General features: G+C 45.9%; 1 protein-coding gene and 1 long non-coding RNA gene across 13 annotated transcripts in view; one reads left to right on the top strand and one right to left on the bottom strand.

Annotated features, from left to right (window-relative positions):
* Nucleotides 1–212: 212 nt before the first annotated feature.
* Nucleotides 213–2617, top strand: LOC119811043. Its single transcript, XR_005284927.2, has 2 exons — nucleotides 213–799; nucleotides 1990–2617. It is a non-coding gene; the product is annotated as an uncharacterized LOC119811043 (long non-coding RNA).
* Rffl (ring finger and FYVE like domain containing E3 ubiquitin protein ligase) overlaps nucleotides 2114–14651 on the bottom strand; it is a 65564-nt gene continuing 53026 nt past the window's right edge. For 9 of the 12 annotated variants that reach the window (XM_038324601.2, XM_038324596.2, XM_038324605.2 and 6 more), the window contains 5 exons: nucleotides 12949–13359; nucleotides 9526–9609; nucleotides 8516–8726; nucleotides 6880–6903; nucleotides 2114–4499 (listed from right to left, as the gene is read on the bottom strand). In XM_038324601.2, the coding sequence (XP_038180529.1) occupies nucleotides 4318–4499; nucleotides 6880–6903; nucleotides 8516–8726; nucleotides 9526–9609; nucleotides 12949–13359 (912 nt within the window). In that variant the 3' untranslated portion in view covers nucleotides 2114–4317. The remainder of the gene's footprint in view (nucleotides 4500–6879; nucleotides 6904–8515; nucleotides 8727–9525; nucleotides 9610–12948; nucleotides 13360–14651) is intronic. The other 3 variants (XM_038324593.2, XM_038324594.2, XM_038324595.2) reach the window with 3 other exon arrangements.

The following is a 14651-nucleotide window of genomic DNA, read 5'->3' as shown; positions in this document are numbered from 1 at the left end:
TTGTCAGGATGAACCCTCATGTGAAAGAACAAAATGGACTCTGATGATTGTAGCTTCCAGGTACCAGCTTGGAGGGAGAGGCTGTCATCTATAGGAAAGGTGGCCTCCTCAGAGGATTTGCCTCCTCAAAATCTGGACTACTCTCAGGAGTACAGATCCACAGTCAGGAAAATCTTGCTTTCCACGGCTGGCTAGCTCCTGTGCCACCTGCTTTCCACGGCTGGCTAGCTCCTGTGCCACCTGTGGCAGATGGCTTGCAAAGCAAAGATCATTTCTGTGTACAGCTGCAGAGAATCCTGTTTGCAACAGTGGAAATGTCCTAAGCTAGCCTCATCTGGTTGTCAAGCTCTTGAAATGTGGCACTAACACCCTCTAAAAAGAATTCAAATGATCTCAAGTCACCAGTGACCATCACACCCCTTCTGAGCATCAGTTCCCCAAGAGGAAGGGGCAGAGGCACTGCTTCTACATCACTAGATGACTGCAACCTCAGATGCCTTACGTAACACATGAGGCACAGAACCTGGTACAGATGTTATCCAGGAGGAGGCCTGGCTTACCACCTTGCATGACGAAGTTCACACTTGGCTCTGGGCTTCTCCAGGTACTGTAGTAGACTGGCTTCCAAGTCTAGGCTGTGCCACCTCTGGAAGATCAGTTCTCTCTTTATTACCAACTCAGCAGGCTTATCTGTTATCTCCTGTCATCTAGGACACTATGACCAAACCTCTTAAACACCTGTGTGGACCTCTAAGATACAGACATACTACCCCAAGTATTCCTAATACCCTACTAGGAGGTTGCTTACTGGTCTTTGCCTTTCACCTACTGTTTAAAGTGTCCAGTAGGAAGACACAACGTAGATGCTCTGACAACTAGGGCAGAGTGGGTACAACTCAGTCTGCTGAGTAAGATACTTTTTAATCCGCCCTCAATCCTAGCTGCTTTTTGCTTTGAGTACTTACCTGCATAGAATCTCCAACTTCCTTCGACCAAGCAGCTAGGTAGAGCATTAAAGATAACCTACCACACAGGGCTGAAATTTCAGCTCCTCCTTGTCCCTTGAATGCCTTACTATGTATTCACTCCAGTTCACTGGTGTTTGTATGTTTCTTCCAGTCTGACATACTTCTCTCTGCAGGGAGATTAGACTGTATGCTCACCTTTGTATCTTTTCCTGTCTCTCCACCCAACCCTAAGTGCTATCACCCTAAGCCTCCCCTGCTCTTTTGGCCTTGGTTTACATAGTGCCAGCTGATGACAGAGTGGCCATCACTGGATGCTGAACAGGTCAGCCATTAGCAAGACTTACTCTCTTTAAGAGACAGGGTAAAATCCTGTCTCATCCAGTTCTCCAGTAGGTGACACACTCTTCTCCCTTCCCCTCAGGCACCTGGTCAGGTAAGCTAGTATAGGCCTATGTGTATTTTGCAGTCTGCTCTTTAGGCTGGGCCAACCTTTGAGCCATACTTGTCTGTCACAACTATATTCACTTAACTGGCTACCTAGCTGTTCTGAGATCCCATCCCACTTAGCTCTTGAAGACCCTTTCCCGATGGGAGTGTAAATAATTCACATGGTGCTTCCATTTGCTCTTGAGAATCATCCTTACACTAGCTCCACTTCTAGTCTGTCCCATAATTTCTCCCACACACTTGCGATCGTAGATGACTGCAACCTCAGATGCCTTACGTAACACATGAGGCACAGAACCTGGTACAGATGTTATCCAGGAGGAGGCCTGGCTTACCACCTTGCATGACGAAGTTCACACTTGGCTCTGGGCTTCTCCAGGTACTGTAGTAGACTGGCTTCCAAGTCTAGGCTGTGCCACCTCTGGAAGATCAGTTCTCTCTTTATTACCAACTCAGCAGGCTTATCTGTTATCTCCTGTCATCTAGGACACTATGACCAAACCTCTTAAACACCTGTGTGGACCTCTAAGATACAGACATACTACCCCAAGTATTCCTAATACCCTACTAGGAGTCACAACACCGAGCAGGGTACCTTGACCAAGATCAGGTGGCCCAAACATTTCCATAAGTGGAATGGAGTCTCTGAGGAGCAACAGCTCTGTGAATCTGGCCCCAGGCATCATCCCCACACCAGATAGGACAGGTATCTGTATTTAAAATTTATTACAAAATTATAAAGCAGAGCTCTGTAACAAAAAAAAATACACATTTGGGTTTACTTTTTAACATCCAGGTGAGAAAATCTTAATATAAGCAACTTGGAGCAACACATTCACATCCAAGAGATTTTTTAAACAAATTTGTACAATATAGACTATTAATTCCTTTACAGCTTATTAGTTTAGAACCGGCTATTCCAACCTACAAACCAGTCAGCTGTTTGTCTTTTAAAACTAAGTCTCAATTGAAATCTTGGTGCAATCACAGCGAAGTCCACAGAATAGTTGGGAGGATTAGGTGTTTCCATGTTAATTAAGACCAAGGATCCGTGATGAACAGAAAGGGGCTCAAGTACTTAAAACAAAAAAACAACAAAAAAAAAAAAAAATCAGGTTTTCTACCTGGGGTGAATATTAACTGGAATGGAATCTTAGGATTCCAACTTTCATTTGGTGTAACAATAAAAAAGTTGTTTGACATCTGGATTTTTTTCCCAAAAGATAAAAGATTTAAAAATAAGTTCTTTCTTCGAAACAAGTAACCTCAGCTCTGTTACTCAGGTTGCTAACAGGCCATCAGTATATTATTTCTGTTGCTGTCTAGGAGGTAGGGAGGTAAGGCCTCAGAAGGGAGAGCAGTTGTAAGAAGGGGAGCCAGCTCTGAAGGATTGTTAGGTCTTATTAAGCTGCATAATCAGACCTGTTTCACAGTGCATTCAGGAGCAGCAAAATCAGTGGGCTGTGCTAAACTGAAGACAATGTAAACTACAGTACTTACTAGGGAGGGAATGGGAATATTTGTGGAAGAGTCTCTTGATTCCTGACACCTACAAAGGCTTTGACCTGAAATCTGGCCATCTGGACTTAGAATGCAGAGGTAAAGTGGGTGCCTCCGACAACTACTTCATGGAACTATTTGATCCACTGAAAGAATTTAGAGGTTAATGATGGGAAGAAAGCATAAGTATTTCTAATAGCCCCCTTAGAGGTGCCCCTCTGCTTTCCAGGGTCAGGACTGCTTCTTCCAGTCTCACTTAGCTGCATAGTGGAGGGTAGTGGTTTTATCCAGGAAGGTGCAGCGGGCACATCCTACTACACAGGAACATAGCTCCTTCTGTGCCTATTGAGCTAGCTGTTCCAGCAAACACCACTCAAACCTTTCCAGCTATGTCAGTGATGTAAAGACCCCTTGAGGCTCAAATCATGATTTAGAGAATGCTTTGTGCTGACCTGCCCAAAAGGCTGAGAAGCAACCATGGGCATAGTCCAGCCTAACCCAGCGCCTTGCGGTGCCTCACTGTGCTGTGTGTCTGCTCCCCGGGCTCCATGAGCAGCCAGGTGAAAGAAGAGCGGGGTAAAGCCAAAGAAGAGGAAACTTAAAGTGGTTTCAGCCGGCTGAAGTGAGGATTAGAAGCCAAAGCAAACAGCCATGGCCTCTATTTCTCTTTCCTCATAAGCCAAGGTTAAAGATGGTGCAGTCAAACCCAAAGAGAAGCAGCAGAGATGACCCACACACCATCTCTTAGGGATTTCCCAGCAGTTTGGGGTCAGGTCAGGGGACTGATCATTTCCAACCCCAACACTAATAGAAGTGACTCAACTTAGAAATTTTTCTACAGTATTTAGACTTAATTTCTCACCAGAAATCAGTCTACTGATCCAAATTCTGACCTAGGAAATACTAAAGGTCTGGTTAATGTATTTTTTTGGTCCATAAAAACAAATGGATTTTAGGCAATGTAGTGGACTTAAAACAAAAAGAAATCAGAAATTTAAATACAGATGTGCTGGGTGGGGAAAGGAACTATTTCCAGCAGTACTTGTGATTGATGAAACAGGAGGAGTGGCGTATGGGATGTGCGAAATGTGTCTTAGGTTCTCAGGAAGGGAGGAAGACATGGTCCAAGTTCTGGGAAGTCCTCTTCATTGATTACCATCACCACACAATGATCAGAGAAGCAGGCACTCACCCATGTGATCTGAATCAGTTCCCACTGGCTTTGGACTCTGCCACCTAAGAGCATACCATGGCAAGACAGGTATGCCAGGCACCTCTGCTTGTCTTGGTCTTAAGAACACTGCCAGTTTCTCAATAAACTGCCTTTGTGCATCGGACCAACCCTGAGCCCAGACACTGTGGGCTATGTCCCATAAGGCACTGAAGAAACCAACGCTAGCCCTCAGGACCGGAAGACGTGAACTGCTCGGATGACGTACTGCCGGCAGATAGGACATTCGTTCATGCGTTTGCCACACTTGGTACAGGTCACCATGTGGCCACACTCCAAAAGAACGCAGTCAATGGGTGAGTCCATGCAAATCTTACACAGGTTCTCCTCCAGGCCAGAAGGCACTGCTCCCCCTGGACAAACAAGGCAGGAAGAAAAGATTATGTCTCAGTGTATGAGGGGCTGTATGGAGCGAATCCTCAAATCCACACTTCCCTCAAATAGAGTGCCTTAAAAAAACAAAACAACAAAAACTCCACAGTAACCAAACCACCTCCAGCTGCTTGCTGAGCCTCCACTCCTAAGAAAAGAGGGGTTTGAGATCAAAAACATCCAGGACTCAGAACTAAGGAATAGTTCAAACTTAAACCTAGGACAAGGAGGACAATACAATGAGTGAGCTGGGCTTTAGTACCACATCCCCTGAGGCAGAATGTACAGAAAAGATAAAATTGGTTCAGAAAAGTTTGGATATAAACAGAACTGTAATGAATGACTGACTCATTAGGAATCATAAGTCTTATCTATAAACATAGCCCCAATTTAATAAAGCTGAGGATCATGTGGGAGCCCATGTGAAAAGACCTCCTGATAGAGAGGCATGGGCAGACATGCTGTTCCTTTTCTGTGCTACAATCATTGAATTTTATTCCTACCCAACTGCTTATCATACTTCATGATAATTCACTTATCTCCCACAGTAGACTAAGAGCTTCTTAATTCAACTTATTCAATCATAAGCTTAGCATTTGCTTTGTGCTCTGAGGTCAGATACTTATCTTTAAATTCTCAAAACATGAATCACATGGTATGTATTCTTTAAACATCTGGCAATGAACATTCTGCCCAGGGAATGATAACCGCTCACAATGACTAACAGCCTACCATGTGTCAGGCAGGGTCCTAAGAGCTTTCTGTATTAACCCAGTGGTGTTAAAGCAGGTTTTATAGATGAGACAACTTGGGCCAGAGTGGCTTGCCCAAGGACACAGGGCTGCTGAGATAGTGCACATTCAAATCAGAGGGACTCATGGACACATGGCCTCCTGGGCAAGGGAGACATCATTAACTGTCCAGTACTCAGTTCTCAATAAATACTAACTGGCTTATGCTAGTGGTGGGCACAGCTGCTAGTCTAGTTCAGCTGAGAAAAACCATATCAGCAGCTCACCAGTCTCCAATGGTCAAACTAGCCTAAACTAAGTAGCCATTAGACATATCAGCCACCTCTCCCACCTGGACTTCTCAGGTGGAATTCTTTATCTGACGCTTCTAGACTTTTCTACTCTAGACTAATCGAAAAAGCCAAGTCATTGAATACACAAATCTTTGTTTATAGCTAGTTTGGTGATTCTGGAGTATTTTCATGTAGCTATTCAAATATAGCTATGTCTGAAATACAGAGAACACTTCCCACAGAAGGTGGCTGGCTGTGAGAGTTCACCCTAGTTAAAGCCCCTTGTAGCCTTAATACAGAGGTTAGAAAGGGACAGGCATACCTAAAACAAGCTTGAGTCACTTATAGAATTTCAGTCACTCATACTTCACTGAGGAGAGACAATAAATGCATCAGCTCAGTGGACAGCGTTCTCCAGGAAATGGGAAGGAAAAAGGATGGTACCAAGTAGATTAATCTGATCTTGGTATTATCTGAGGTGGAGATGGGAGGAGGGGTAACCCAGATGGTAACAGGGACTAAGGAAAAAACTCAACTCTGCCCATTCTGCACAGAAGACCATTTTATTTAGGACAAATTCAGGATGTCTTCTGAAAAAAAAGTTTTAAAGTGTTCTGTAGGCTGAAACACTACTGAGAATAGTGGGAAGTTTGCACTCACATTTCTCAAAGATCTCTTAAGTGTACAACACATACGACATCCCAGACTACCAGGGTTCTACAGTGTGCTCTGAGGATGCCCCAATGGTGCCCTTTAACACACAGGTGAGTGTTAAGGTAGCCAGGCGGGGATATGCGTTTGGAGCTCACAAGGCATTCACAGACCGCCTGCTTCTCCTGAGAAGCTCTGACTACCATTCAAATAGGGCTCGAGTGGCTCACCACCCCTCTTTTCGGTTTTGCTGGCAGACACTTAAGTGGGCTAAGTGCAGTATTGTATAAGCCTTTAATTTCAGCACTTGGGAAGCAGAGGCAGGTGGATCTCTGAGTTTGAGACTGGTTTGGTCTACAAAGTTGAATTCTAGGGCAGCCAGGGCTACACAGACAGACACCACCTTTAAAACAAACAAAACACTCAACCTCTCTGAATGTGTAGACTCTCCCCAGACAGACTGACCATGGTACTCCCCACACAGGGCATCCGCTCCAAATTAGCTTAAGTCCCTACGCTGCTGTGGTCATCCTTTATAGTGGTGGGGCAAGGAGAATACCTGATTCTGTGCTTTCTGTAAACACATATGCCTACAATTCTTAGACTGTGAACAGCCAGCAGGGTTGCAAACAGGAAAACAAAACTGCTAAGAGCCTTAGCCCATCCTTAACAGAACAATCACGTACCGTTTTGGTCGTCATCAGCAGACACTGGAAAGGGAAGGGAAGGAAAAGCTGTGAGTGCGAGTGTTGGTGGCACAACGGCAGTCTCCCGCCACCCTGCTGTCACCTCTCAGCCCGGGCAGCTCTGGACCAAGCATGGGGCCTGGCAGGCAATCACCCTCCTCACCCACTCTGTACTGAGAACTCACATGGGGCCCCTGATGTTCCATCTGCTTTGTTCTGAGAAAAGACAGTGACCACTGTGTCAGATGAAAGGTCACTTCATACACAATATCCTTTAATATTGCCTCTGAAGCCATCGTTGTGGTAAAAATGAATGAAGAATTAGGTACTTCAACGAGCTAAGGGTTCTGTCAAAGCTCCCGCATGTTATTGCCAGGCACTGTGGTACATGCCTATAATCCCAGCACAGGAGGCAGAAGAAGGATCATGAGTTCCAAGCCAGTCTGAGCTATGTATCGGGAGCCTGTTTTTAAAAACTACAGGGTGGTAGTGGCGCACACCATTGATCTCAGCACTTAGGAGGCAGAGGAGGGTGGATCTCTGTGAGTTCATTCTTTGTTCCTGATCTACAAAGCGAGTTCAAGGATAGTCAAAACTCTTACACAGAGAAACCCTGCCTCAAAAAACAAAACCAAAAACCACAAAGAGGAGGAGCAGCACCAGCACCACAGGACAGGGTAGTACACACTTTTAATCCCAAGCACTTGAGGGACTCTTTGAGTCTGAAGCCAACCTAATCTCCTGCCCAGCCAGGGATACAGAGTAAGATCCAGAAATAAACAAATCTACTCCCAAAGTCTTTGGGACTCTACCAAAACTCTTGAAATAATCTCAAAGAGAAGAGAGACTCCTTGTTAGGCCCAAGACTACAACCAGTGCAGTAAGACTTCTCCTAACTTGGTAAATCTTCAGTTATTCAACTTTATTAGAGGAAGGCCTGAAGCTTGGCTTTAAACATTTATCTATCATACGAGGGATCAAAATGCTCAAAGAACTAAATCAGCTGGCGATGAGAAATGTCCAGTACAAAATGGCCAAAGGAAGGGTGAGGCGTGGAGCTCAGTGACAGAATGCCCACTCGGCATGTGGAAGAAGACCCTAGGTTTGATCCCCAGGACCAGGGGAAAAAGCTCAAGCTATTGCTAGTATGCTGGAGATGCAGCTTCATGGCAGAGTGCTTGCCTAGCCAAACATGTTTCCCTTCTGCATTTAAGAGAAAAACATCTACAATGAATTAGTGTGAGGACAGTGTAACATTTAAAATGACACCACCATGCTTTAGGAAGTGAGCACAAGAAAAAACCCAAGCCCACTATATGCTAAAATTTGCTTTCCAATCCAAAACTGATTCGAATTTAAGTACTGTTGGAGTGTGTGTTGTGTGGCAGGAAGACACTGGGCTTGGGAAAGCCTTAGTTCAAGTCTTGGCTCTCTAAGTAATACTAATAGAGTCTATTGTATAGGCTGCTCTGAAGATTAAATTGTGTCTTCAATGCGTGTCCCTAGTCTTGGTAGTTGAGAAGTACAAATGTGTAGGCTGGCTTCCTCCGAGATCAGATCAAGTCAGTTTGATGCCATCACACGTGAGATGGCAGCAAAGAGCTCTCTGTTCGTCACCACCCAAACAGCCCCTCACCCAGGTGCTGGAGTCCTTTCTGATCCTTGTACAGTCGAGTTACCCTCTCCATCAGTTCCCACTTCTCACAGCAGCCCTTATAGTTGACAAAGTTGCGAGCCAGAATCTCCTTCAGCTGCCGCACTGTCAGGCTTTCAATGTCCTCCAGGTGGGTCAGGTCAGACAGTGAGGCCCTCCGGCCTGGGACGAAGCTGTCCTCTGAGCCAATGGACTGTAATACCAAAAATGTGATTGGTTGGTTCAGTTCTTGTATTCTTTAAGCTCTTTTCAAGGAACCCAGAACACCCATCAAAATAGACTGGTCTTTCCCTGCCAGTCAGGTTGTCTTTGTACAGACAGCCACACTCACATATCAGAACTACGCATACAAGGAGCACTAATTAGTTGGCCAGAGGGCCCTGATTCTCAATGTTGATGCCTCCACTAAATACTAGACATTATTTTTCAAATTGTTTACCATCTTGAGCCTGTTACCCCTTCCCAAAGGAGAGACAACTGTCCTGACACACAGGGTTCCTGTGGAAAGTAAATAAGGCGGAACAGGAAATCCCAGGTATGGTGCTGGCCTTTCTCAGTACAGACCTCCCTGGCAGGATTCACCTAAACTCTATGGCCCCTCAGAACCATGCTCTTCACTGGACCCTTGTGTTGCTAAAGCATAAAAGCCTCATCTACTTCCTTTCCCAACAGTGGCTACTGCACCCTGGGCACACAGAACAAGAACAAGACTTTCACAGAAGCACTCTGAGCATGCCCTCTGGCAGTTCTTGGAAAGCCAGTGTGGACCAGGAGGTTCCCATCCTCCATTGTGGCTGGCCTCACATCTGTGCACTCATACTGACAGCAACAAATGTTAATCTGGAATGCTAATACTAAACTCAAGGACTTCAGGACTGTCCTCACAAACTGACCCTTCTTGTTCCACCTGAGTCTGCTGAAGGTTCTAGGAACATCCCAAGAAGACCAGGGAAAGAACAAAGGCAAAGGCACAGACCGAGCAGAGGCCCCACCTGGGTCTCATCCTCGGTAGGTACTCTGGCTGTGCTCTCCAGGAAGACGGGCTCCTCGTGGTCCTGAGACACATGGCCAGTGGCCTGTGGGAAGAGAAAGGTGCCATCACATCCACAGAGATGTCCCAGTGACTTACACAGCATGGGCCTCTTTCAATTCATATAAATGTCCAAATTGTACTCCTATCACCCCCCAGAAACCAAGGATCCCAAAGAAGTTCTACAAATGCCTGCTTTCTAATAGCAACTCTTTCAGGCAGACAAAAAATACAAATAGATTTCAGTGGATGGAGAGCTGCATCAAGAACAAGGGTGCTTGTCAAGCGGTGATGGTGCACACATGCCTTTAATCCCAGCACTCAGGAGGCAGAGGCAGGCAGATCTCTATGAGTTTGAGGCCAGCCTGGTCTGCAGAGCTAGTTCCGGGACAACCAGGCCCACACAGAGAAACCCTATCAGAAAAATAATAACAAACAAACAAAAAAACCAAGAGTATTCTAACTCTGCCCACTGGTAAGGGTGGCACTAGCTGCCATATATTACTAGTTTGCTCTCAACATGAAAGTTTCTCTCCACCACATTATCTTCAGAGATAACTGTGTCTCTGAACACTATGTCAAATGTCCTCCCCACATCCTCCATCCATTACCTGGTTCTGCCTCTGGACCAATGTCTACTAGTTTTTCCAAACACCTCATTCACATCCTTAACATAAATCTTCCTGGCCTCCTCAACTGACCATCACTACTCCAAGGCACACTCGCAGTATCTCACATTCTAGAAATGTGTTCTAACTAGTAGGACATACCTGTAGCTGCTTAAATGTGTTTCATGAATTTAAGAACCCAACACCCTAAGACTACAGAACACAATGGCTCAGCTTGGGTTCCATTCTATTCAGCATTCTAGCTTCCCAAAAGGACTCACTTTTGCCAAGAGTGGTCAGAATTGTGACTTCCTAATTCTATTAACCACTTAAAACAAAACAAAACAAACAAACAAAAAGAACACTTTTGCCACAAACTCCCATCTAGTTCCTCTTCCCTCCAGCTGCCTCCAGGCAAAGGGCCTATGTGAGCTCATAACAAAAGACATGCCTGAGTTCCACACCTTTAATCTCTGCATTCAGGGGGCAGAGGCAGGCCGATTTCTGAGTTTGAGGCCAGCTTGGTCTATAGAGCTAGTTCCAGGAGAGCCAGGGCTACAGAGAGAAATCCTGTCTCCAAAACCAAAACCAAAACAAAGACACAATTTGAGACACTAAAGTAACTTGACAGCTCTAGCCATTCATCAAGAGAAGCAAACAATTACAATGGAAACAAAAGCAGAGCTTAAAACACCCAAGCGATGGCAGGAAGTCATACATTTGGGGAGGCAGCCAACAGTGTCTTCATCATCATCTCTGGTTTTCTACTAGTGTCATGTAGATATGGTACCCACTGGCCACTCAGGTACTGTCTGTCACCTTGGTGTTACTTTGGGGTCTTCCAGAGGTTAATCTGTTCCTGAGTACATAGTTTTTGAATGTCTTCTGTTCCCTAGAAAGGGCAACTGGAATTCATGCTGCAAATATCTTCCCAGTTTGCCTACTGGGTAAATAAAACCTACGACTAGTATCTATCGTCTACTATTGTGCTTATTGCACACACACTTCCTTCCCTAGCAAATACAGAACCCTGGTAGGCTAGGGCTAGAACTCTAAGATTTGCATCCTTGCTTGCTGTGAGGTAGCAATAGCCTTGCCCAACTTCCCCAGGCCTGTTTTTCCTGTTTACAAAGTTCAGGTATCTCCAGGACAGAAGTAAACTGACACCAACTAAAGTTCTCTAAAATCTCAAGTGGAAAAGGACCCAGTAACACACAATACACTGTATGCCTGTTGGTGTAAGAAAATTCTGGTTAGTGACAAAATGGTAAGCTTATCATATTACACTGAAAATCTCCTGAAGGTCTGTTCATTCTCCAACCCCTCCCCTTCCTCTTTTGAGACAGAATCTCAAGCCTTGAACTCACTAGTAAAAGACGCGAGCCTGATCCATGTGCCTCCATCTCCCAAGTGCTGGGATTAAGGTATGTAGCGCCATACCTGACCTGTATGAAGGTTCTTCATGGAAAAAATACTTACTCTGATTCCTCTCCTTGTTCACTACACAAAGACTTGAGTGCTCTAAAAATCCAAGCAAAAAAGAGATGTATAGCAAGAGGTAAAACCTCCCCACAGACCAGGAGCCAGAGCTTAAGAAAGCATTAATGACCAGCTGCTATCATTTTGGCCTTTATATGTGTTAAGAGCTGACTAAGTGCCAGCCCTGGCAAAGAAGTTGACCATAGACAAGAGGCACAGCCATCCATGTCGTCTGTGGGAAAGGAGCTGCCCCTCCTCAACAGAACTCCATAGATATATATGGTAGTTGAGCCTCTCTGCAACCTAGCGAGCCCAAAGGGGTCTCTTCCATTGTTCTAGGCTCAAAGTGTACTCCAAGGAGTCAGAGACAAGATAATTGTGGGGTTGGTGGTATAGCTCACTGGGAGAGCCCTTTGCCCAGCATGCTTAACAGTAAAAATAAGCAAAAACCAGATGGGCGTAGTAGTGCACGCCATTAATCCCAGCACTTAGAGGCAGAGGCAGGCAGATCTCTGAGAATTTGAGGCCAGCCTGATCTACAAAGCAAATTCCAGGTCAGCCAGGGCTGTTACACAGAGAAATCCTGAAGAGAGGTGGGGGGAAGGGAGGAGGGGGAGGAAAGGGTAAAGGAAAGAGGAGGGTAGGGAGGGGAGGAAGAAATCAGTGGATATAGAGAGTCCTGATCAAGGTCCTACTCTCACAGCACCCATGCCCTGTAGCTCGCAACATCGGTGAGGGACTTCTATAGATCTGGGTAACACCAACACTCCTGACAAACCCAAGAGTGGGTGTCATGCTAGGCTCCTCTTTCACGGGCTTCCCCTGCTTACTACAGACTCTGCACGGTCAGCCTGCTGCTCCCGGCTCACCATTAAACAGCTCCCACATTGTGACCAGGGCAGTAGCAAGGCCCCTTCGCAGGGCTTCCCATCTCTCCCCTCCCTGCCCAGTCAGGACAGACCAGTCAAAAGGGTAGTAAGCTGGAGGGCAAATTAGAAACAAACTAGAGAAGTAATTGTGACTTTCTTCAAAGTATTTCTGGAGCAATGAATTTTTTTAAGTCTAACTAGGGTATTAAGGTATTACAAATGAAACCCACAAAAACATGGTACCAGGCCTACCATCTCCGAAGCCAAAACATGAGCCTAATGACCAGGAAACATCACTTCCAGAACCAACAGGCAGAAAAGGCTTCACCCCATCCAGACACTACACACCCCATTCCCACAATGCAATGGGAGAGGAAAATGAGCCCTGGATCAGCCACAGAGGTGAAGAGACTGCATGCAGGTCCCTACCTGGTTTTCCTGAGCTGGGGCTAGGGGAACAGAGGTGGCTTGTGCAGGCGAAGAAGGGAGGCCAGGTGAGGTAGGAGGCACTGTGCTGGCGTGAGGCTGGGTCAGGAAGGCCTGCTGCTCAGGGAAGTCCTGGGTCAACGTGGGAGCATGAGTCCTGTTCGCCTCAGAGATCACAGGCTGCTGGCCAAGCACCAAAAACACCAGCTCTTCTTTCTCCCGGCACATTTCAGTAGAGATGTCATGGAGGCTGAGATAGTCCCTCAGGTCCTTCACCTTCATCTTCATGAGTTCCTCCCGCTGAAAGGCTGTGGCTCGGAACCGTAGGCAGAGGAGGCAGAGGCGTGGCCCATTCCCCTCTTGGCTTGAACAAGTCATGCAGAAATTTTTCTTACAGTCCAAGCAGGTCTGCTGCTTAAGCAAGAGACGGAGAGAGGAAAATGTCAGGTCGGAAGAACAAGGCCACCAGGGTCAGCAGGACCTCCTCCCATAGCTCCTGCTCTACTCAACTGTTCCCTATGTCCGAAGTGTGAGCCACTTTTCAGATCAAAGGCCAAGTGGAGGTGGCAGACCACCTGTGTCTGTACCCACCAACAGGACACCTGACATTTAGACACTATGCGTATATAATCATTTACATTTTTAATTTTTCATTTGTATATAATCATTTACATTTTTATTTTTCATTTAAGGCTTATGTAAGTTTTGTTCGTTGGTTTTTTTTTCCAGAAAGGATTTCTTTGTGTATCCCTGGCTGTCCTACAACTCCACTCTATAGGCCAGGCTGCCCTTGAACTCAGAGATCGGCCTGCCTCTGCCTTCGCCTCCAAGTGCTGGGACTAAAGGCATATGCCATCACCACCCAGCGGCTTATGTGATTTTTTTAATCAATAGTGACGTCATATTTAGAATAAAAAAGCTCTGTCTTTTTATTCAAGTCTCCATCTCAAATGCCATTCAGAGTATGGGTGTGTTACGTTGGCCCCTCTGGCACTCAGTTTCTCTACCTGTAAAAGCAGTGGAAACAGGTCATCGTGGAGCTGCAGAGGAGTGCACTGAGGCACACCTGAGACATAAGGGGTCCTAAGGGGAGGAGCTGGGGTTTAGCTCCTATCTGTGCCCCTTTCTGCCTCACGCTGAGAAAGGAAAGCAGGCATATGAGCGGTGGAGGTTAGTTTCTGTTGTTGGGAGTCTGTCTTGTTTTTCAGTGCTTGACATTGAACCCAAGCCCTTTCGTAAGTTAGGTAAGCACCCCGCCACTGAGCCACATCTTTAGTCTTTGGGATTTTTTTTGTTTGTTTAATTTTTTTTTTGTTGTTGTTTTTCAAGACAGTGTTTCTCAGTGTGTAGCCTGGTTGTCCTGGAATTTACTTTGTAGACGAACTTGGCCTTGAACTCAGAGCTGTGCCTGCCTCTGCCTCCAGAGTGCTGGGATTAAAGGCGTGCGCCACCACTGCCCAACCAGCCTTTGTTTTTGAGACAGGGTCTCACCATGTAGCTCAAACTGGCCTGCATTACAGATTATGGCAATGTGTTACCATGCCCAGCTAGCAGCTATTGTTAATAATACTGGTATCAACAGAATTTACTGTGATGCGCCAGGCATTGGTGGCGGCGCACGCCTTTAAACCCAGCACTTGGGAGGCAGAGGCAGAAGGATCTCTTGAGTTTCAAAAAAGCCTGGTCTACACAGAGAAACCCTGTCT

This window comes from Arvicola amphibius, chromosome 4, assembly GCF_903992535.2.
Source record: "Arvicola amphibius chromosome 4, mArvAmp1.2, whole genome shotgun sequence".
Classification (NCBI taxonomy): domain Eukaryota; kingdom Metazoa; phylum Chordata; class Mammalia; order Rodentia; family Cricetidae; genus Arvicola; species Arvicola amphibius.
Note: the sequence above shows the minus strand (reverse complement) of the source record. Positions and strands in the feature narration are given on the sequence as shown.